This window comes from Pristiophorus japonicus, chromosome 8, assembly GCF_044704955.1.
Source record: "Pristiophorus japonicus isolate sPriJap1 chromosome 8, sPriJap1.hap1, whole genome shotgun sequence".
Lineage (NCBI taxonomy): Eukaryota > Metazoa > Chordata > Chondrichthyes > Pristiophoridae > Pristiophorus > Pristiophorus japonicus.
The window spans coordinates 78,564,185-78,587,280 of NC_091984.1; the positions used below are offsets into that span (position 1 = coordinate 78,564,185).

Sequence of the window (23,096 nt, forward strand, 5' to 3'; positions counted from 1 at the left end):
TGGATAAAGGGGAACCAGTGGATGTGGTGTATTTGGACGTCCAGAAGGCATTTGACACAGTGCCACATAAAAGGTTACGGCACAAGATAAAAGTTTACGGTGTTGGAGGTAATATATTAGCATGGATAGAGGATTGGCTAACTAACAGAGAACAGAGTCGGGATAAATGGTTCATTCTCTGGTTGGCAACCCGTAACTAGTGGGGTGCCGCAGGGATCAGTGCTGGGACCCCAACTATTTACAATCTATATTAACGACTTTGGAAGAAGGGACTGAGTGTAACATAGCCAAGTTTTCTGACGATACAAAGAACCTGCAAAAGGATATAGACAGGCTAAGTGAGTGGGAAAAAATTTGACAGATGGAGTATAATGTTGGAAAGTGTGAGGTCATGCACTTTGACAGAAAAAAATCAAAGTGCAAATTATTATTTAAATGGAGAAAAATTGCAAAGTGCCGCAGTACAGCGGGACCTGGGGGTACTTGAGCATGAAACACAAAAAGATAGTATGCAGGTACAGCAAGTGATCAGGAAGGCCAAGAGGGGATGGAGTATAAAAGCAGGGAAGTCTTGGTACAGCTTTGCAAGGTTTTGGTGAGGCCACACCTGAAATACTGTGTGCAGTTTTGGTTTCCATGTTTACGAAAGGATATACTTGCTTTGGAGGCAGTTCAGAGAAGGTTCACTAGGTTGATTCTAAAGATGAGGGGGTTGACTTATGAGGAAAGGTTGAGTAGGTTGGGCCTCTACTCATTGGAGTTCAGAAGAATGTGAGGTGATCTTATCGAAACGTATAAGATTATGAGGGGGCTTGACAAGGTGGATGCAGAGAGGATGTTACCACTGATGGGGGAGACTAGAACTAGGGGGCATGATTTCAGAATAAGGGGCCTGCCCATTTAAAACCAAGATGAGGAGAAATTTCTTCTCTGAGCGTTGTAAATCTGTGGAATTTGGGGCCTCAGAGCTGTGGAAGCTGGGACATTGAATAAATTTAAGACCGAAATAGACAGTTTCTTAAATGATAAAGGGATGAGGGGTTATGGGGAGCGGGCGGGGAAGTGGAGCCAAGTCCATGATCAGATCAGCCATGATCTTGAATGGCGGAGCAGGCTCGAGTGGCCATATGGCCTATTCCTGTTCCTATTTATGTTCATTGAACCAAGGTTGGTCCCCTTTGGTAGATTGAGGGATATGCCAGGCCATGAGGTTACAGATTGTAATGGAAAAATAGACAGTTCACATTTTTGTCTCGAGGAAGCTTTCATAGAGTTTGCATAATGTGAAATAATTGGACAGTAAAACAAGACAGCAGAAATGAGGGAGTTTTACATAATTTATCTTTGAACTCTCTGAAGAAAGGTGATCATTCCTGCTTTGCTTTTTCTGCCACAGTTTTCTCCTTTTCTCTCTTGAATATGCTAATTTATACTAGAGTACAATTCCGTGGCTGCAGCAGACCCAGGTGACTATTTTTATGTGCAAGAACAGAGAGTGAAAGGTGATGGTTAATGGCTAATTATCAACAGTAAAAGCTGTAGCTGACTTTTTTGTAGCCCAGAGCTGCAGAAGCCAACTACTATCCCAACTAGCACCCCTACTGCCATTCCAGTGGTGATCATACAGACCAGTAGGTTCCTAGGTTTAGTACCTGGATTACCAAGTTAGCTGATTTCAGACATGCAGTAGTGGAAACATTACAACTGGTGTTCCTTGTTGAAATAGTTTTACTTTAAATAAACAAATTATTGTTTAAGGTTGGAGAGCCTATTGTGTTCTGGCTAGAAAAGGTAACCATTGTTTTTGCTCTTCTTTCCAGGAAGAAATAATTGATTTTAAAGCTCTTCGAGCGAAGTTTCAGAAGTCTGATATAATAAAGAACAAGTGCACTGGTAAACAACCTTCACAAGCTTCTGAAGCACCTGGAGTGTCTGATACTAAAACAGTATTGAACGTAACTAACATCCACATTATCGAGACAATTGCTACTCACAATGCTATTGTTCAACAAGTTCATGCAACATCTCCTTGTCCTCCTATTCCTCTGGCAAAACCAGTAATAGTTCCAAAGCCTGTGCTGTTGAGACTGGCTGACTGGACAAAGCCCAGTGTTCCAGCAGAAAGTGGAGGAAGAGCTGAAGATTTTACCGCCTCTAACCCAGCATCACTGGGAATTAGTCCCAACAAATTTCAAAAGCCTATAAATGAAACATCAGAACCCAGAACTTCAGAAGATAATAAAGAAAATGACCAAATGGACAAAATCACATTTAAAGAAAAGTTAAATATTTGGGAGAGTTCTTTACATTGCACTGTAGCATCTAGTGCACCAGCTCAAAAGATAAAATGTGCCACGCTCCCACCCTCATTGTTAAACTCAGGACCTAATTCTTCTTTTTTATCTAAAAGTGATGGACCACTTTTCAGAGACACTTCTTTTACCCAATCTAAAAAGGAAGATCTAAGCATGGGGCCAGAGGTGCAGATATCCGGTGCCTGGGATCAAATATCCCAGCCGAAGGAGCCAACCATGCTGATACAAAGTCGCGACTGCTCTCAAACAACTAATGATTATGAAATCACTGTCCCATCTCTTCCACCAGAAATTAATCTTTCCAAACCACCAATTGGTCAAAAAGGCTTCAAGCTAGAAAACAACAACACTGTGGAATCAGAGCCTTCTCCAGAATTGCCACCAAGGTTCATAAGATTGGATCTAGCTAACGATCCAGAACCAAATTTTCTGATGGATCGAGGAGAAGGAGCTGCCTGTGAAAAAGACCATCAACATACATCCTTGCAACGGCGTGAACTCCCATCTATTGCAGTATTGGGACCTCCCCCAGTGAAACCACCAAGACCTTTCAAAGTAGACCTCAATGCATTACAGAATATCAAAATAGACAGTTGTAGTCCAATGGAATGTAAGATCTGCCTATCTCTGTCAAAATTCATAATAAGATATTCTAGTTCCTGTAAAGATCTAATTATACTATTTTTAAATGGCTTCCAAAACCTATCCTTTATATATTAAATTTGGTATATGGAGTGTGTATTTAATGAAAACTCATTTTCCCAGAAATTGCGGTCGAAGGCTTTCCACGGTCGGATACCTCTGACCTGAAAACATTTCTGAGAATTTACCTGGTGGTCCCGGAGGTACAGAGACTTGTGGTCCTGAGCCTCTATGCGAAGGCCTGCGTTGAGGCCCACATATCCCAGGCACGTAGGCGCTTCGTACGTGTCCCTGGGATCACATGGGCAGGCCCAACCAATCAAAGTAGCGGGAACCCCATTCATACTTATGGTGAGTTCCATATATACAGAACTCACAAGTATGAACGGGAATACCGCAAACACACAAGCACTTAAAATATATCTATTTTTTAAATCATGTATTTAAAATTAATCAAAACAGAATTAAATTAATTATTTAAAACAAAAATATAACTTTTTGAAAAATAAATTTACATTTTAAATGGTCTAAAAATAAACTTAGCTTATGCAATAGGATTTTAAATGTTTAAATTATTGGAAAAAAAATATTTTTCTGTCCTTTAAAAGTCTAATACTGATAAAAGCAGGCCTAGTTTTATCAGTCGTAAGAATTTTAAGGGCATTCACTGTGCAAATAGCCAAACTCTCCATCCGTGGAGCCCTTTCCCTTCAGATGCGTGCGATCTGTCAAGAGGATTCTTGAAAGATCGCAAGTTCTGGGTTTAGGCGCATGCGCTTCACATGCCTAAACCTGAAACTTGAGACCCCTACGGGCGCATGCGCACCTTGTATGCGCCCGTAGGGGCCTCAAATTCAGGGCTATTATAAGAAACTGCTGCACTTCTTACTCCTATAGGTGATACTTGATGGGCCTTTTTAATGTTCAGTGCCATGCTGAGTGACACACACAGCTGCTATTTTATAGTGAGAGTATATCGCCCTGTGACTATTTTCTGGCCACTGGGTTCCCACTGATCACTCAAAATACTTCATGAAGATTTTTTCAATTGACATTTTTCTTCGTAATTCAGATCTCTAATTTCTAAGATAAGAGTTTAAACAAAAAATGTTAAAAATCAAAACAATTGCATATTTCATAATATGATTAAATGTGTCCATTGAATTGTCTTTTAGTGCCTCCAATAAAGATTTTATTTGTCCGCTTCAGCTGCTCCCGAAAACCTGAGCTCGGACTTGATATTTTTGCTCAAAGCTGTGTGACTGTGAACTGAACTTGGATTGTACAGTCTCAGCATTGTGCATGATGCCTAATTTCCCAGCATACACGTGTAAGGTTCAGTCAGCTGTTTATTGTTCTAGCTTTGTATCCAATAGCATTTCAACTAATTTTGTAAAACAAGAGGACAAATTTCAAAAGCTTTTAGTGAAGTAAAATTTATATTATTTAAAAATAACTGCGAGTCAGAGGGTGAGAAAAAAATACAGATTTCTGATTATACATCTATTGTAATTTTTGTTCTATAAACTTTAGAAAGTGAGGGAGAGAAAAATACTTCATGTTCATGGAAGTTCAGTTTTTTAAAAAACGCTGTTTGTTGTTGGGATTTAGGCAATACAGGCAACATCTATAAAAGTCAACGGGAAGACTTCCTTTCCTCATTCTAAATTGATTTTTAAAATACAAGTTACATTTTGAAAGGAAACAAAGTCCCTTTTAAAAGGAATTGTATGAGGAGGAGAGGAAGGTTATTCAAGGGGAATAATGGGGGTGTGGATGAGGGGTTAAGGTTGTGAGGATATATAAGGGCCTGCAGTTCAAAGAGGAAGAGGTCAAATAATGATGGGAGTGAAGAGAGGAGGAGACTGGAAAGGAGAAGGGGTCGAAGAGGCAATGGGAGTGAATGAGTTTTTTTTCCCTCTTTCCCTCCGTTATTTTTTTAAATGTTCATCAGTAATATCTTGTCCCGAGGGATAGTCTAAGTACTAAGGGTTTCATTTTCCCCAATGATTTGTGCTGTTTCTTTGGAGCAGGCTGCTTTTTTTGGCCTATGTTTTAAAAACCAGTGTTTCCCCAATCAATTTGCACCAGTGTAACTCAGTTATGATTTTTTAGTTTTTTTTCCGCCAAAGGGGGCGTAACCTGCCACCCGTGCCAATTCTGGCCATTTAGGCAAGTTTGGCCAGCTGAGAGTTACTCAAGTGCTGCTTATACCAGCGTATATGGCCTCTGCAGAAAAACCTTCCGGAGAATTAAAGAAATCGGCGCAGGTAAGAGAGAGAGAGAGACATTTCTTGAGATGTCAGGCGGGTGAGCGGACCAGTAGATAAGTTGCTGCAATATATTTTATTGTGTTTTTAAATTGATGTAATGTGTTGCGAGCTGGCTGTATGTTTCACTTTGCAGCCTCAGCCCGCATTGTATCCCTAATTACCATGGCAGTCCAATCTTTTTGGCGCAGATCAAGGCTCCATCCCCAAAACTAAAGGACAGATTAGGCCAAGCCAAAATAAAGAAATCCAATGGGGAAACAGAACTTTTTTTTGGCATATTTAGGCCCTAAAAAAACACGTAACTCTTCAAGTACGCCAAAAAAAGCTTTGGGGAAAATTGAGCCCTAAAATACTGACTTCTGTTTCTGCGCAGATTCTGCCTGACCTGCTGAGTCTTTCCAGCTTTTTCTTTTCTTTTTGATTTAATCCAATTCACAAGTGAGATGTTTTTGGATTTAAAATGATGACAACAAATGATTATCACACTTAATGAAACTTAGTCAAACTATGCAGATATATAAATTAAACTTCAGGCAGTTTTATTGTGACACAAATAATATAATACCTCCTCAGTTTTATTATTTTTGGGTATTTTCCAAAAACCTAATGACCAACATTTTTCTGTAATATTTGGTTGTTGCTTGTTAGCTGTTGTTACAAGCCAGCCAGATAACATGTCATATTTCTTTTGACAGCATCTAAGAAGAATGGCATACCTTCATCGCTGCTAACCCGTCCAGAGGAATATAACATTTTAAGCACTGGAAGGTAAAGTGGGTAGTAGTTACAGCTGGTACATATTTTTGTGATTTTGTGCAGTTAAATCAAATATTGCTAAAATATCTTTACCTGTTTTTTTTTATCCTTTTTATATTTTGAGAGGAATCCTGCCATTCCCTTTGAACTAATTTTGGTGGCCTAATACCTCCTGAGCAAACAGTTAAGTATGCCAGTAAATGATAGCAAAATCATCCTACCCCTTCCACCCTCCAAGCATTGAGCAGGTTTCCAAGCTGGCATAGGTCTTGAAGCAGCCAGCTCCTCTTTGGAGCCTTTGAGATGGCTGTAATTTACATTTTAATTTTGTTTACTTTTAGTGATGGATATGATTAATGCCATTAAATGTTTTTATTCACAAATTATAGTAAAATGATGCAAGTCACTTTACCAGGACAGTGGTTCCCTTTTTACTGAGCCTTGCTCTCCAATTTCCCCTAGAGAATAATTATCAGGGATGTCTGGGAGAGGGAAAAGATTTGCCAGAGAGGGGTTGGAATTCCCTCCCATATTATAGAAGCACTTCATCTGATAATTGATAAAAGAGCTACCTTGAATACATCCTTGAAGATAGGCTAAATTGATAGATTATCCCATATTCCTTCCCCAAGGGACACTTCATTTGGCTATTGGCAGCACTTTCTGTTCTGTGCAATTTAATCCAGTTACTCAGCAGATTTATAAAGCAAAGTTCAATTATACTCCTCATAGTTTAGAAAATACCGAGTAAGTTGTTTCAGAAAATTTACTGCCTCCCAACACTCAGTCAATCAGGAGAGGGGAACTTTGGATACGGAATGCCCATGAAGCATTCCCTATCCTTGCTCCTTCTGGCCCACAAAGAACCATAACATTTTTAAACACTTACCTAGGCCTCCAGTGGCCTGAATCCTGGCTGCTGCCTGTTATGTCACGAATAAAGCAATGTGTACTGTAGACATGAGTAAGTGTGACCTTAGTTTCTTTATTCTAACTCCAGAGTGCCTATATAGCATGGGAGAACTGCTTACAGACAGTGCTCCCAAGGGATGCTGGGATCCCTTGGGACGCCAACAGATACGCCCTCTGGTAGCAGTAGAATGCTGGTTACAAGGTGTTGCATACATAACATCACTCCCTCCCAAAGTCAATAGTACACTTATTTACAGGGTGAGACGATCTGGGGCTTTCCGCTCCCTAGTCGATCGTCTCAGTACAAATGCAGGTGTCGGTGAGTTGGTTGGGCCTTCGCTGGCTGCTGCGCAGCTGGCCTTGTTGGGCTGCTTGGGATGATGAGTTCAGCTTCATGGTCAACTGCGATATCGGTTGTCACGTGTGTGTGTGTGTGTGTGTGTGTGTGTGTGTGCGCGCCGGAGGGTCGAAGTTGGTGGTGTCCTCTTCAGATTGCTCGTGGCTGTCTGTGAATCGCAGTTTGGTTTGGTCCACATGCTTTCTGTAAGTTAGTCCATTTGCGAGTTTGACCTGAAACACCCTACTACATTCTTTGGCTATGCCAGCAAGCCATTTGGGACCATGTCCATAGTTGAGTACAAATACACGGTCATTGACTTTCAATATCGTGTGACAAATTTGCGCAATCATGGTACATGCTTTGTTGATGCCGCCTGCCCTCGACATGATCATGGAGATCAGGGTGGACTAGAGAGAGCCTTGTTTTGAGCGCCCAGCAGCTCGGCTGGGGGAGCCCCGGTGAGTGAGTGGGGTCCAGTGCGGTAGCTGAGCAGGACTCGGGACAGTCAGGTCTGCAGCGAGCCTTTTGACACGCGTTTCAAGCTTTGCTTGATGGTTTGGACTGCCCGTTCTGCCTGGCCGTTGGATGTGGGCTTGAACGGGGCAGATGTGACATGCTTGATCCCATTGTGGGTCATGAATTCCTTGAATTCAGCGCTGGTGAAGCACAGCCAGTTGTCGCTGACAAGGACGTCAGGCAGTGCGTGGCAAATGTGGCTCATAGGTTTTCGATGGTGGCAGTGGACGTGCTTACAGACATTATTGCACACTCAATCCATTTTGAATAAGCATCCACAATAACCAAGAACATTTTGCCAAGAAACGGGCCAGCGAAGTCAAGGTGGATCCTAGACCACGGTTTGGAGGGCCATGACCACAAACTTAGCGGTGCCGCCCTGGGTGCATTGCTCAGTTGAGAGCAAGTGTTGCATTGGAGCACGCAAGACTTCAAATCTGTGTCAATGCCGGGCCACCACACATGGAATCTGGCTATAGCTTTCATCATTACTATGTCTGAGTGGGTACTGTGTAAGTCGCGTATGAACGTTTCCCTGCCTTCCTTGGGCAAAACCACACGATTACACCACAAAAGACAATCCGCCTGTATGGACATTTCGTCTTTACGCCGCTGGAATGGCTTGATCTCTTCATGCATCTCCGCTGGACCAGCTCCCATGGAGGACACAGTTTTTTTACAAGGTACAGTAAAGAATCCTGATCTGGTACAGGTCCTGATCTGGCGGGCCGTGATGGGTGACTTTTGATTTTCAAATCTATCCATCACCAAGAGCAAGTCTGCAGGCTGTGCCATTTCCACCCCGGTGGTGGGCAATGGTAGCCGAACTGAGGGCATCAGCGCAGTTCTCTGTGCCTGGCCTGTGGCGAATTAGAGTTATATGCAGACAGCATGAGCGCCCATTTTTTGGATGCGAGCAGAGGCATTGGTATTAATACCTTTGCTCTGAGAATAGCGATATGAGTGGCTTATGGTCAGTTTCTAACTCTAACTTAAGCCCAGACAGATACTGGTGCATTTTTTTGCACTCTGTAAACGCATGCCAGAGCTGCTTTTTCAATCATGCTGTAGGCCCTTTTGGCCTTGGACAAGCTCCTAGACCCATAAGCGACCGGTTACAATGTTACCGATTTGTTTGCTGCTTGTAACACACACCCGACCCTGTACGAAGACTCATCGCAAGCTAGCACTAAAGGTTTACATGGATCATACAAGACAAGCAGTTAGTTGGAACATAACAGATTTCGGGCTTTCTCAAAAGCTGTCTCTTGTGATTTTCCCCATACCCATCATCTCCCTTGCGTAGCAACGTGTAGAGGTTCTAACAAGGTGCTTAGGAAATTACCAAAATAATTGAGGAGTCCCAGGAACGACCGCAGCTCCGTCATGTTCTCTGGTCTCAGCGCGTTCTTGATGGCCTCCGTCTTGGCGTCGGTGGGTCTGATGCCGTCCGCCGTGATTCTTCTCCCTAAGAACTCGACCTCTGGTGCCAGAAAAACACACTTCGAGCATTTCAACCTGAGTCCCACACGATCTAGCCGACTTAGAACTTCTTCCAGGTTCTTCAAGTGTTCAATGGTGTCCCGACCTGTGATCAATATATCATCCTGGAAAACCACGGTGCACGGAACCGACTTTAGCAGATTCTCCATGTTCCTTTGAAAAATAGCCGCAGCCGATCGAATTCCAAATGGGCATTTATTGTAGATGAACAGACCTTTGTGCGTGTTGATGCAGGTGAGGCCTTTCAAAGATTCCGCCAGCTCCTGCGTCATGTAGGTCGAGGTCAGGTCCAACTTGGTTAATGTCTTTCCTCCTGTCAGCGTCGCAAATGGGTCGTCTGCCTTGGGTAGCGGGTACTGGTCCTGCAGCGAAAAACGGTTAATCGTTACTTTATCGTCCCCACAAATTCTGACCGTGCATCACCCTTGAGAACTGGGACAATCGGACTGGCCCACTTGTTGAACTCCATTGGCGCGATGATGCCCTCAAGTTGCAGCCTGTCTAGCTCAATCTCCACTTTCTCTCACATCATATATGACACCGCCCGTGCCTTGTGGTGGATGGGTCGTGTACCGGGAACCAAGTGGATCTGCACCTTTGCCCCCGAAAAACTTCCAATGCCTGGCTCAAATAATGACTTGCTCGGAACCTGGGCACATGAGGCGTCATCGACGGACGAAAGCGGTCGGATGTCGTCCCAGTTCCAGCGGATTTTTCCCAGCCAGCTTCTGCCGAACAGTGTGGAGCCATCTCCTGGTACGATCCATAGTGGTAGTTCGTGTACTGTTCCATCATAGGAGACTTTTACTGCTGCACTGTCAATTACAGGGATCAGCTCTTTAGTGTAAGTTCTCAGCTTGGTATGAATAGGGCTCAGCTTGGGCCTGTGTGCCTTGTTGTACCACAGCCTGTCGAAGGCCTTTTTGCTCATGATGGACTGACTCGCACCTGTGTCCAATTCTATGGATACTGGAATTCCGTTCAGTTCAACTTTTAACATGATCGGTGGACATTTTGTGGTGAAGGTGTGTACCCCGTACACTTCTGCCTCTTTGATTGAGTCTCTAGTTCAGTTTGATCCGCCATGGATCGGTCTTCCTCAGCAACGTGGTAGTTTGAAGGGTTTGCAGCTCGTCTGCATGTTCACTGGAGGTGTCCCATTGTTCCACGGCCTTTGCATGCATAGTGTTTGAAACGGCATTGATGGGCTCGATGATCACCTCCGCAGCGCCAACAAGGTATCAATTGCCTCGCATTAACGCTTGATGGCAGACTCTGTCATCTGAGGTCATGCAGCTGCAGGTGTGTACTTTCTGCCATATGCATTCCTGCCTGAAAACGACAATACTTTGTGTACAGTACTTGCCGAAACATCTTTATGCTGCGAAATCTGTTTGGCGTTATCGCTGGTGGACATAAATGCCTGGGCTATCGTTATGGCTTTGCTCAGGTTTGGTGTTTCAACAGTCAATAGTGGGGAAGTCATAACGGGGAACAAAGAAATGGCGGACCAATTGAACAAGTACTTTGGTTCGGTATTCACGAAGGAGGACACAAACAACCTTCCGGTTATAAAAGGGGTCGGTGGGTCTAGTAAGGAGGAGGAACTGAGGGAAATCCTTATTAGCCGGGAAATTGTGTTGGGGAAATTGATGGGATTGAAGGCCGATAAATCCCCAGGGCCTGATGGACTGCATCCCAGAGTACTTAAGGAGGTGGCCTTGGAAATAGTGGATGCATTGACAGTCATTTTCCAACATTCCATTGACTCTGGATCAGTTCCTATAGAGTGGAGGGTAGCCAATGTAACCCCACCTTTTAAAAAAGGAGGGAGAGAGAAAACAGGGAATTATAGACCGGTCAGCCTGACATCGGTAGGGGTAAAATGATGGAATCAATTATTAAGGATGTCATAGCAGTGCATTTGGAAAGAGGTGACATGATAGGTCCAAGTCAGCATGGATTTGTGAAAGGGAAATCATGCTTGACAAATCTTCTGGAATTTTTTGAGGATGTTTCCAGTAGAGTGGACAAGGGAGAACCAGTTGATGTGGTATATTTGGACTTTCAGAAGGCGTTCGACAAGGTCCCACACAAGAGATTGATGTGCAAAGTTAGAGCACATGGGATTGGGGGTAGTGTGCTGACATGGATTGAGAACTGGTTGTCAGACAGGAAGCAAAGAGTAGGAGTAAATAGGTACTTTTCAGAATGGCAGGCAGTGACTAGTGGGGTACCGCAAGGTTCTGTGCTGGGGCCCCAGCTGTTTACACTGTACATTAATGATTTAGACGAGGGGATTAAATGTAGTATCTCCAAATTTGCGGATGACACTAAGTTGGGTGGCAGTGTGAGCTGCGAGGAGGATGCTGTGAGGCTGCAGAGCGACTTGGATAGGTTAGGTGAGTGGGCAAATGCATGGCAGATGAAGTATAATGTGGATAAATGTGAGGTTATCCACTTTGGTGGTAAAAACAGAGAGACAGACTATTATCTGAATGGTGACAGATTAGGAAAAGGGGAAGTGCAAAGAGACCTGGGTGTCATGGTACATCAGTCATTGAAGGTTGGCATGCAGGTGCAGCAGGCGGTTAAGAAAGCAAATGGCATGTTGGCCTTCATAGCAAGGGGATTTGAGTACAGGGGCAGGGAGGTGTTGCTACAGTTGTACAGGGCATTGGTGAGGCCACACCTGGAGTATTGTGTACAGTTTTGGTCTCCTAACCTGAGGAAGGACATTCTTGCTATTGAGGGAGTGCAGCGAAGGTTCACCAGACTGATTCCCGGGATGGCGGGACTGACCTATCAAGAAAGACTGGATCAACTGGGCTTGTATTCACTGGAGTTCAGAAGAATGAGAGGGGACCTCATAGAAACATTTAAAATTCTGACGGGGTTAGACAGGTTAAATGCAGGAAGAATGTTCCCAATGTTGGGGAAGTCCAGAACCAGAGGTCACAGTCTAAGGATAAGGGGTAAGCCATTTAGGACCGAGATGCGGAGGAACTTCTTCACCCAGAGAGTGGTGAACCTGTGGAATTCTCTACCACAGAAAGTTGTTGAGGCCAATTCACTAAATATATTCAAAAAGGAGTTAGATGAGGTCCTTACTACTAGGGGGATCAAGGGGTATGGCGAGAAAGCAGGAATGGGGTACTGAAGTTGAATGTTCAGCCATGAACTCATTGAATGGCGGTGCAGGCTAGAAGGGCCGAATGGCCTACTCCTGCACCTATTTTCTATGTTTCTATAACCTCATGGCCAATGCCAAGCACAAAGAAGTCTCCTAGCATTTGCTCCAGGAATCCATCAAATTCGCAATGTCCTGCAAGGCATCTTAGTTCGGCAACGTAGCTCGCCACTTCCTGGCCTTCAGACTGTTGACATGTGTAAAATCGATACCTTGCCATCAGAATGCTCTCCTTCGGATTTAGGTGCTCCCGGACCAGCGTACACAGTTCTTCATATGATTTGATTGTTGGTTTTGCTGGAGCCAGAAGATTCTTCATGAGGCCATAGGTTGTTGCCCTGCAGATGGTGAGGAGGATCACTCTTCATTTGGCAGCGTTCACACTCCCTTCCAGCTCGTTGGCCACGAAGTATTGGTCGAGTCACTCCACGAAGGCCTCCCAATCATCCCCTTCTGTGAATTTCTCCAGGATGCCAACAGTTCTCTGCATTTTCGCGTGATGGTTCGGTATCTCGTTGCCAGTTGTTATGTCTCGAATAAAACAATGTAACTGAGTACTGTAGACTCCAGAGTGCCTGTACAGCATGGGAGGTCTGCTTATATACAGTGCTCCCAAGGGATGCTGCGATCCCTTGGGACTCCAACAGATACGCCCTCTGGTGGTGGTAGAATGCTGCTTACATAGTGTTGCATACATAACACTGCAAACTTTCATTGGTTGGAAACCATGTGGGCCTTAGTCAGGTCCAGAGTAAAAATGTTGTGCACGTCCCGATGACGTCACCAAACATTACCATTTAAATCAGGCTCCTGCTCCTCTGGAGTGGGTGGCCTTCTCGTGCCTGATTTCAGGCTTATTTAAAACGATGAGGAGTAGGAACACAATGTGCACCCCCTGTCATCCCACCCGCATTGATCTCAGTGGATAGGTGGGGGTTAAAATATCCCCTAATTTTTCACCGAAATTTGAAAACAATGAAATTATTTGTTTGATAAGAAAGCATCCTCCATTGTGACAAACATTACACTTCTTAATTAGTGCAGCGTTCCCTTGATTAAACTTAAAATGTCAGAAACCTAGCGCACCAGGAGATGGTTAGCATTTTGATTGAGCCAACTGGTTTCCATTGCTATAAACAGAAGCTGACATCCTTTTTGGCTAGCTTCAGTTCACAACATTGTTGCTCCTGTACTGCATTGCAGTCAAACATTAGTTGAGTGTGTTGGTAATTGAGGTTAGCCAGAGGCATGTGATTTGAAATTCCTCCTAGTACTATTTTTTAATATGCTCTATACATATCAAATTCCTGTATGGGCTATTTTTATGAAATTATTTATTATATGTGAGCATTTAATGCAAACATACCGCACTAAAAACAGTGCACGGTGGAATTTTAGCTCAGTGCTTTTTTTGCGCATAGATTTGAAGAAAATTATGTTTTTTCATGTTTTGGGGATTTCACGCAGGCGTGCAATTGCATAATCTAATAAAACAGTTGTAAGACCTTTATCCTGGTGTATTCTAATTATTTTGATGTCTTATCCACAGCATATTTAAAGGACTATGTGCACTTCCTGTAAATTTTTCCATTGTTTGAGATGGAGGAGTGGGTATGGGTGGATGGAGAAGGTTAGCATTGGTGTCTGTGGATAATCCCGTAACTTGCACTGTTCCAACATCCCAATTAATGGAACAGTAGTTCAGAATTCTGAAAAATTTAAGACTGATTCAATTCGGTTTCTTGGTTTTCCTAGTTCAATGTGCAGTTTGATTACCTGAAATAAAATGTTTATGTATTCAAACAAGTAGACGGGGGATATTATAATAATGTAGGACAATCGGTCTTTATCAATGACCACTGTTTCTATACAAGATTTCTATCCAACCAGCATTTTGTTTCCTACAAAAAACAATAAAAAATTAAAAACCTGAACAAAACTAGATAATTATGCTGGAAAAAAATGAAATGCAACCTTGGTAGATTTGTCAAATCTCATTTTGTTTTGAATTTAAAAAGGACCCATTTTAATGTACCTTCTCTTAAATCTTATGGGGCAGAAAACAATGCTGGGAATTGTTTATATGCCCCCAAACAGTAGTTGTAATGTAGGGCATAATATAAATCAGGAAATTAGAGACACATTAAAAGGTATGGCCGTAGACAAGCAATGGCTAGAATTTAAAGAATTAATACATCATTTACAACAAATATACAATACTTTTGAGGCACAAATATCCCATGGGAAAACTGGCACAACCGTGGCTGACGAGAAGTTAAAGATAGTATTGGATCAAAGGAACAGGCTCATAAAGTTGTCGAAGAGAGCAGTAAGCCTAAGGATTGGGAGGATTTTAGAATTCAGCAAAGGAGGACCAAGAAATTGATAAGGAAAGAGAAAAAATGAGAGTAAATTAGCAAGAGACATAAAAACAGATGATAAACATTTCTATAGGTATGTAAATAGGAAGAGATTAGTGAAAGTAAATGAGCCTCTTTTTAGAGGCAGAGACATGAGAAATTATAATGAGCAATGAGGAAATGGCAGTTACATTAAACAAATATTTTGTATCTGTCTTCACAGTAGAAGTGCCGACAAATCCTCTGGACCTGATGTCCTGCATCCTAGGGTTTTGAGAAGCAGCTGCAGAGATAGTGGATGCACTGGTATTAATCTTCCAGAATTCACCAGATTGTAAAACAGTCCCCAAGGATTGGAAGGTAGAAAACATAACCCCACTATTTAAGAAAGGAGGAAGAGAAAAAACATGGAACTATCGGCCAGTTACCCTTTCGACATCAGTAGTAGGCAAAATACTAGAATCTATTATTAGGGATGTGGTAACAGGTCACTTAGAAAATCATATGAGTAGGTAGAGTCAATCTGGTTTTATGAAAGGGAAATTGTATTTGACAAATTTAGCCGGGAGCAGCAGCGGGAACAGGCAGACCTGTGAGGGAAGCGGCGGCGGCAGCGGAGCGCGTCAATAAAGCCCGTGGCTTGAGGCCCAGTCCAAGCTAGTCGGGAACAGCAGCGGGAGCAGGCGGACCTGTGAGGGAAGCAGCGGCAGCAGGGTCAAAAGTCAAAGAGAAGTAAAAAGTAATCTAAGTGTGAAGTCACAGCCAAGAGGGTAAGTGATTGGCTGGTTGAGTGGTGAGTAGTTTTTCTTTTTCTTCTTTTTCTTCTTTTTCTTCTTTTTCTTTTTTTTTCTTCTTTTTCTTTTTCTTTTTTCTTCTTGCTCGTAGCAGTAGAAAATCCTAGGCATTGTTGCCAAATTAAGTAATTTAAGGGTTAAGTCATGGCAGCAGAGCCCAGACCCGTGTCATGCTCCTCCTGTGCTATGTGGGAACTCGAGGACGCTTCCAGTGTCCCTGATTACTACATGTTTAGGAAGCTTATCCAGCTGCAGCTCCTGACGGACCGCATTGCGGCACTGGAGCTGCGCATGGATTCACTCTGGAGCATTCGCGATGCCGAGGATGTTGTGAATAGCACGTCTGGTGAGTTGGTCACACCGAAGGTAAAGGTTACACAGGCAGATAGGGAATGGGTGACCATCAGGAAGAGCAGTGGAAGGAAGATAGTGCAGGGGTCCCCTGCGGTCACCTCCCTCCAAAACAGATACACCGTTTTGGGTACTGTTGGGGGAGATGACTCATCAGGGGAAGGCAGCAGCAGCCAAGTTCATGGCACCATGGGTGGATCTGCTGCACAGGAGGGCAGGAAAAAGAGTGGGAGAGTTATAGTGATAAGGGATTCTACTGTAAGGGGAATAGATAGGCGTTTCTGCGGCCACAATTGAGACTCCAGGATGATGTGATGCCTCCCTGGTGCAAGAGTCAAGGATTTCTCGGAGAAGGTGCAGGGCATTCTGGAGAGGGAGGATGAACAGCCAGCTGTCATGGTGCATGTAGGTACCGACGATATAGGTAAAATGCGGAATGAGGCCCTACAAGCCGAGTTTAGGGAACTAGGAGTTAAATTAAAAAGTAGGACCTCAAAGGTAGTAATCTCAGGATTGCTACCAGTGCCACGTGCGAGTTAGAGTAGGAATGGCAGGATAGCTAAGATGAATACATGGCTTGAGTGTTGCAGGAGGGAGGGATTCAAATTCCTGGGACATTGGAACCGGTTCTGGGGGAGGTGGGACCAGTACAAACCGGACAGTCTGCACCTGGGCGGGACCGGAACCTATGTCCTAAGGGGAGTGTTTGTTAGTGCTGTTGGGGAGGGGTTAAACTAATATGGCAGGAGGATGGGAACCTATGCAGGGAGACAGAGGGAAGTAAAATGGGGGCAGAAGCAAAAGATAGAAGAAAAGTAAAAGTGGAGGGCAGAGAAACCCAAGGCAAAAATCAAAAAGGGCCACATTACAGCAAAATTCTAAAGGGACAAAGTATGTTAAAAAGACAAGCCTGAAGGCTCTGTGTCTCAATGCGAGGAGTATTTGTAATAAGGTGGACGAATTAACTGCGCAGGCAGCTGTTAATGAATATGATATAATTGGGATTACGGAGACATGGCTCCAGGGTGACCAAGGCTGGAAACTCAACATCCAGGGGTATTCAACATTCAGGAAGGATAGACAGAAAGGAAAAGGAGGTGGGATGGCGTTGCTGGTTAAAGAGGAAATTAATGCAATAGTAAGGAAGGACATTAGCTTGGATGATGTGGAATCTGTATGGGTAGAGCTGCGGAATACCAAAGGGCAGAAAACACTGGTGGGAGTTGTGTACAGACCACCAAACAGTAGTAGTGAGGTTGGGGACAGCATCAAACAAGAAATTAGGGATGCGTGCAATAAAGGTACAGCAGTTATCTTGGGCGAATTTAATCTACATATAGATTAGGCTAACCAAACTGGTAGCAATATGGTGGAGGAGGATTTCCTGGAGTGTATTAGGGATGGTTTTCTAGACCAATATGTCGAGGACCAACTAGAGGGCTGGCCATCCTAGACTGGGTGATGTGTAATGAGAAAGGACTAATTAGCAATCTTGTTGTGCGAGACCCCTTGGAGAAGCGTGACCATAATATGGTAGAATTCTTTATAAAGCTGGAGAGTGACACAGTTAATTTAGAGACGCTAGGGTCCTGAACTTAAGGAAAGGTAACTTCGGTGGTGTGAGATGTGAATTGGCTAGAATAGATTGGCGAATGATACTTAAAGGGTTGACGGTGGATAGGCAATGGCAAACATTTACACATCACATGGATGAACTTCAACAATTGTACATCCCTGACTGGCATAAAAATAAAACTGGGAAGGTGGCTCAACCGTGGCTAACAAGGAAAATTAGGGATAGTGTTAAATCCAAGGAAGAGGCATATAAATTGGCCAGAAAAAGCAGCAAATCCGAAGACTGGGAGAATTTTAGAATTCAGCAGAGGAGGACAAAGGGTTTAATTAGGAGGAGGAAAATAGAGTATGAGAGGAAGCTTGCTGGGAACATAAAAACTGACTGCAAAAGCTTTTATAGATATGTGAAGAGAAAAAGATTAGTGAAGACAAACGTAGGTCCCTTGCAGTCAGAATCAGGTGAATTTATAATGGGGAACAAAGAAATGGCAGACCAATTGAACAAATACTTTGGTTCTGTTTTCACGAAGGAAGACACATTCTGGAAATACTAGGAGAACCGAGGGTCTAGTGAGATGGAGGAACTGAAGGAAATCCTTATTAGTCAGGAAATTGTGTGAGGGAAATTGATGGGATTGAAGGCCAATAAATCCCCAGAGCCTGATAGTCTGCATCCCATAGTACTTAAGGAAGTGGCCCTAGAAATAGTGGATGCATTGGTGATTATTTTCCAACAGTCTATTGACTTTGGATCAGTTCCTATGGACTGGAGGGTAGCTAATGTAACACCACTTTTTTTTAAAAAAAGAGGGAGAGAGAAAATGGGGAATTATAGACCGGTTAGCCTGACATTAGTAATGGGGAAAATGTTGGAATCAATTATTAAAGATGAAATAGCAGCGCATTTGGAAAACAGTGACAGGATCGGTCCAAGTCAGCATGGATTCATGAAAAGGAAATCATGCCATTTGCCTTCTTCACCGCCTGCTGTACCTGCATGTTAAACTTCAATGACTGATGTACCATGACACCCAGCCTTCATAGCTAGGGGATTTGAGTATAGGAGCAGGGAGGTCTTAATGCAGTTGTACAAGGTCTTGGTGCGGCCTCACCTGGAATATTGTGTTCAGTTTTGGTCTCCTACTCTGAGAAAGGACGTTCTTGCTATTGAGGGAGTGCAGCGAAGGTTCACCAGACTGATTCCTGGGATGGCAGGACTGACATAGGAGGAGAGACTGGATCGAATGGGCCTGTATTCACTGGAGTTTAGAAGAATGAGCGGGGATCTCATAGAAACATATAAAATTCTGACGGGACTGGACAGGTTAGATGCAGGAAGAATGTTCCTGATGTTGGGGAAGTGCATAACCAGGAGTCATAGTCTAACGATAAGGGATAAGCCATTTAGGACCGAGATGAGGAGAAACTTCTTCACTCAGAGTTGTTAACCTGTGGAATTCTGTACCGCAGAGTGTTGAGAGTTAGATATGGCCCTGACAGCTAAAGGGATCAAGGGGTATGGAGAGAAAGCAGGAAAGGGGTACTGAGGTGAATGATCAACCATGATCTTATTGAATGGTGGTACAGGCTCGAAGGGCTGAATGGCCTACTCCTGTACCTATTTTCTGTGTTCCTATATTTATATCTTTCTATGTTAAGAGGTTTTTGAAGATGCAACCAGTAGGATGGATAAGGGGGAACCAGTGGATGTAGTGTATTTGGATTTTCAAAAAGCATTTCATAAGTTGACACGAGGTTAAAAATTAGGACTCGTGGAATTGGGGTAATATATTGTCATGGATTGACGATTGGTTAATGGACAGAAATCAGAGAATAGGAATAAACGGCACTTTTTCGAGTTGGCAGGCTGTAACTAGCAGCGTATGGCACTGGATTCGTGCTTAGGCCTCAGCTAATTACAATCTATATTAATGATTTGGACCCCCCCACCAGGCAGCAAAACAGACCTTAAGATCCATAGAGGAAACCCAAACACAGATATTGAAAATCCACGCACTAAAGGACAAACATAGCCTCACCAGAAAAGAAAGATTGGTGTTAATAGAACTAAGAAACAACACAGTAGTCATAAACCCAGCAAATAATGGGAGCAATATAGGAATCCTGGATGACAACAATACCTGTTGGAGGTACACAGACAACTGCACTGCACTAAACTAACAACCCATCTTCTGAGAAACGCAAAAAGAAATGTTACACATATTACTGAACACATCAGGGACAAACAATTCAATTACCTAAGTGAGGAACAAAAGCAACCTCAACCCAGAACATGTTACATACTCCCCAAAATACATCAACACGCAGATACATGGACAGTACCGGGGGAAGTACCACCAGGAAGAGCCATTGTGTCAGACTGTGGGAGCGAATCTTATAGGGTGACTCATTCCTAAACCCCCAGCACAAAAACACCCCAGCTATATCAAAGACACACAGCACTTTACAGAAATAGTAAACGCACTGACAATACCCCCAAATGGTATACTATTCACAATGCACATTGAAAGCCTATAGACAAACACAGAGAGGGGACTCCGGGTGTTTCAGAACAGCTTTGAGAAATATCCCCAAGCAAACAGACCAGACCAGGCCATAATACACCTGGGCTTAACAAAGAATGACTTTGAGTTTGACGATAAACACTATTGGGGTAGGAAATTTGCCCCGGCCTATGCGAACATCTACATGGCAGATTGGGAAACCAGTCTTCCAAAAATGCCCCAAACTCCCTCTATGTTACCAAAGATATGGGCCAGTCCGATGTTGGTGTGAAGGGGCATTTGGGTTTTAGTGAGTTTCTGAAGTGGATGATTAGTTTGATTCTCCGATAACATTTTTCCATGTCTTCCTGGGTTTGTTCCTTTGTATATTTTGTGACCGGTACAAAAGTGAGAGCCCGATTCAGTACTTTTTCTTGTTTCTGTGAGGGTGAATTGTTGGGAGATATTGACGATGTTCTTTGTTAGGTTATCTTGGCTTTGGACTTTCTCTAGTTTAAAGACTCCGTCCAGTGTTTGAGCATGGCTTGTGCTGTGTTGTGTGTCCAGTGGATGTGGTCCGAGCCCACCTGAAAGTGTGTTAGGGTTCTTGCGTATGTGTTTAACTGTCAGATTGTGTCTTTTTCCCATTCTGGGAGGGTTGTACTGACATTTATTTCTGCTACCCAGATGCGTGCATTGGGGAATGTGTCTCTTGTTCTCTTTTTATTATGTTTTCAGTTGCCTGGTTGCCGTCCGTGTTTCCTGTGTTTGGTTATTAAGGCCGATTGAAAGTAGTACCCTTCTAACTTCTGTTCCCGTTGTTGTGAGGTGGATGGCTTTTGCACCGGGGAAGCTGTCAATTTGAATGGTAGGTGTTGTGTATGGAATAAGAGTCAGACTGAACACTGTGAGCTCAAAGTAAAGTGTGACCTTAGTCTTTTATTGCAGGTCTCCAGAGTGCCTCTCCAACCTGTGAAGCCTTCTTAAATACCTGTGCTCCCAAGTGATTATGGGATCCCTTGGGACTCTGGGGAATGAGCCCTCTGGTGGCTGTACAGAGTAAATACAAGTCTACATATGTAACAATATTCCCCCCAAAGTCAATAGTGTAACTATTTACAATGTGAGTCGATCTGGGGCCCTTCTTGCCCTGGTTGATCGTCTCGGTGTGAAAACTGGTGTTGTTGAATCTTTGTTGGGCCCTCGCTGGACTGCTGTGCAGGTGGCCTTGCTGGGCTGCCTGGTGTGTTGGGCGCTGCAGGGCTGCTGTGGATGATGAGTTTTGCTTTGTGGTCAACCGTGCTGCCGGTTGCCACTGGTGTATGTGTTGGGGGATCAAAAAAGTTAGGGTCCAAGGTGGGTTGCTTAGGGTAGTCCATGAATCTGAGTTTGATTTGGTCCAAGTGTTTCCGGTAAATGAGTCCATTTGAAAGTTTGACCCGAAACACACTGCTCCCCTCTTTGGCCATGAGAGTGCCAGGAAGCCACTTGGGACCTTGTCCATAATTTAATACAAATACACGATCATTGAATTCAATCTCGCGTGACACATTTGCGTTATCATGGTATGCACTTTGTTGAAGCCGCCTGCTCTCTACCTGTTCATGTAGATCAGGATGAACTAACGAGAGCCTTGTCCTAAGTGCTCTTCATGAGCAGTTCAGTAGGTGAGATCCCAGTGAGTGAGTGTGGTCTCGTGCGGCAGCTAAGCAGGACTCTGGATAGGCGAGTCTGCAGTGAGCCATCAGTTACCCTCTTCAAACCTTGCTTGATGGTTTGCACTGCTCTCTCTGCCTGACCATTGGACGCTGGTTTAAACGGGGCACATGTGACCTGTTTGATCCCATTACGGGTCATGAATTCTTTGAACTCTGCACTGGTAAAACATGGCCCGTTGTCGCTCACCAGGACATCGGATAAGCCGTTTGTGGCAAACATGCCCCGCAGGCTTTCAGTGGTGGCAGCGGACGTGCTAGGCAACATTATCTCTCATTCAATCCACTTGGAGTACGAGTCTACAACCACAAGGAACATTTTACCCAAGAAACGGGCCTGCATAGTCGACGTGTACCCTAGAGCACGGTTTGGAGGACCAAGTGGCGCGCCTCTCGGTACATTGCTTAACTGCGAGCATTGATTACATGTGTGAACGCAGGACTCTTAAGTCCGCATCGATACCGGGCCACCGTAGGATCCAGCTATCGCTTTCATCATTACAATGCCTGGGTGGGTACTGTTGGAGGTCATTGATGAATGTGCATCTGCCCTTCTTGGGGACCACTACTCGATTGCCCCACAGAAGGCAGTCTGCCTGTATAGACAGTTCATCTTTGTGCCGCTGGAACGGCTTTGGAACACTGGACCAGCTCCAGTGAAGCACACAGCTTTTGACTAGAGATAATAAGGGGTCCTGTCTTGTCCAGGTTTTGATCTTCCGGGCAGTGACGGGTGATTGCTCACTGTCAAATGCTTCCATAACCATGGCTAGATCTGCAGGCTGCGCCATTTCCACCCCTGTGGTGGGCAATGGCAGCCTACTGAGAGCATCGACACAGTTTTCTGTGCCTGGCCTGTGGCGGATGGTGTAGTTGTATGCGGACAACGTGAATGCCCATCTCTGGATGTGGGCTGATGCGTTGGTATTTATCCCTTTACTCTCGGAAAACAAGGATATAAGTGGCTTATGGTCAGTTTCCAATTCGAATTTTAGCCCAAACAGGTATTGATGCATTTTCTTTACCCCATAGACACATGCTAACGCTTCTCTTTCAATCATGCTGTAGGCTTTCTCAGTCTTAGACAGACTCCTGGATGAATAAGCAATCGGTTGCAGTTTCCCGAAATCATTAGTTTGTTGCAATACACACCCAACGCCATATGACGACGCATCACATGGTAGTACCAAACGCTTACATGGATCATACAACACAAGCAATTTGTTTGGGCATAACAATTTTCTCGCTTTTACAAAGGCATTTTCTTGGCTTTTGCCCCAAACCCATTCGCCCCCTTGTCGTAGTAAGACATGTAGTGGTTCTAGTAGGGTGCTGAGACCTGGTAAGAAG

The 23,096-nt window shown here is 43.9% G+C and overlaps 1 protein-coding gene across 3 annotated transcripts in view; it reads left to right on the top strand.

Moving 5' to 3' along the window:
* The window catches only part of LOC139268583 (FYN-binding protein 1-like), a 163,847-nt gene that overhangs the window by 31,351 nt on the left and 109,400 nt on the right, over positions 1 to 23,096 (top strand). For all 3 annotated transcript variants that reach the window (XM_070886947.1, XM_070886948.1, XM_070886949.1), the window contains exons 2-3: positions 1,821 to 2,925; positions 5,926 to 5,998. In XM_070886947.1, coding sequence (XP_070743048.1) covers positions 1,821 to 2,925; positions 5,926 to 5,998 — 1,178 coding nt within the window. The remainder of the gene's footprint in view (positions 1 to 1,820; positions 2,926 to 5,925; positions 5,999 to 23,096) is intronic.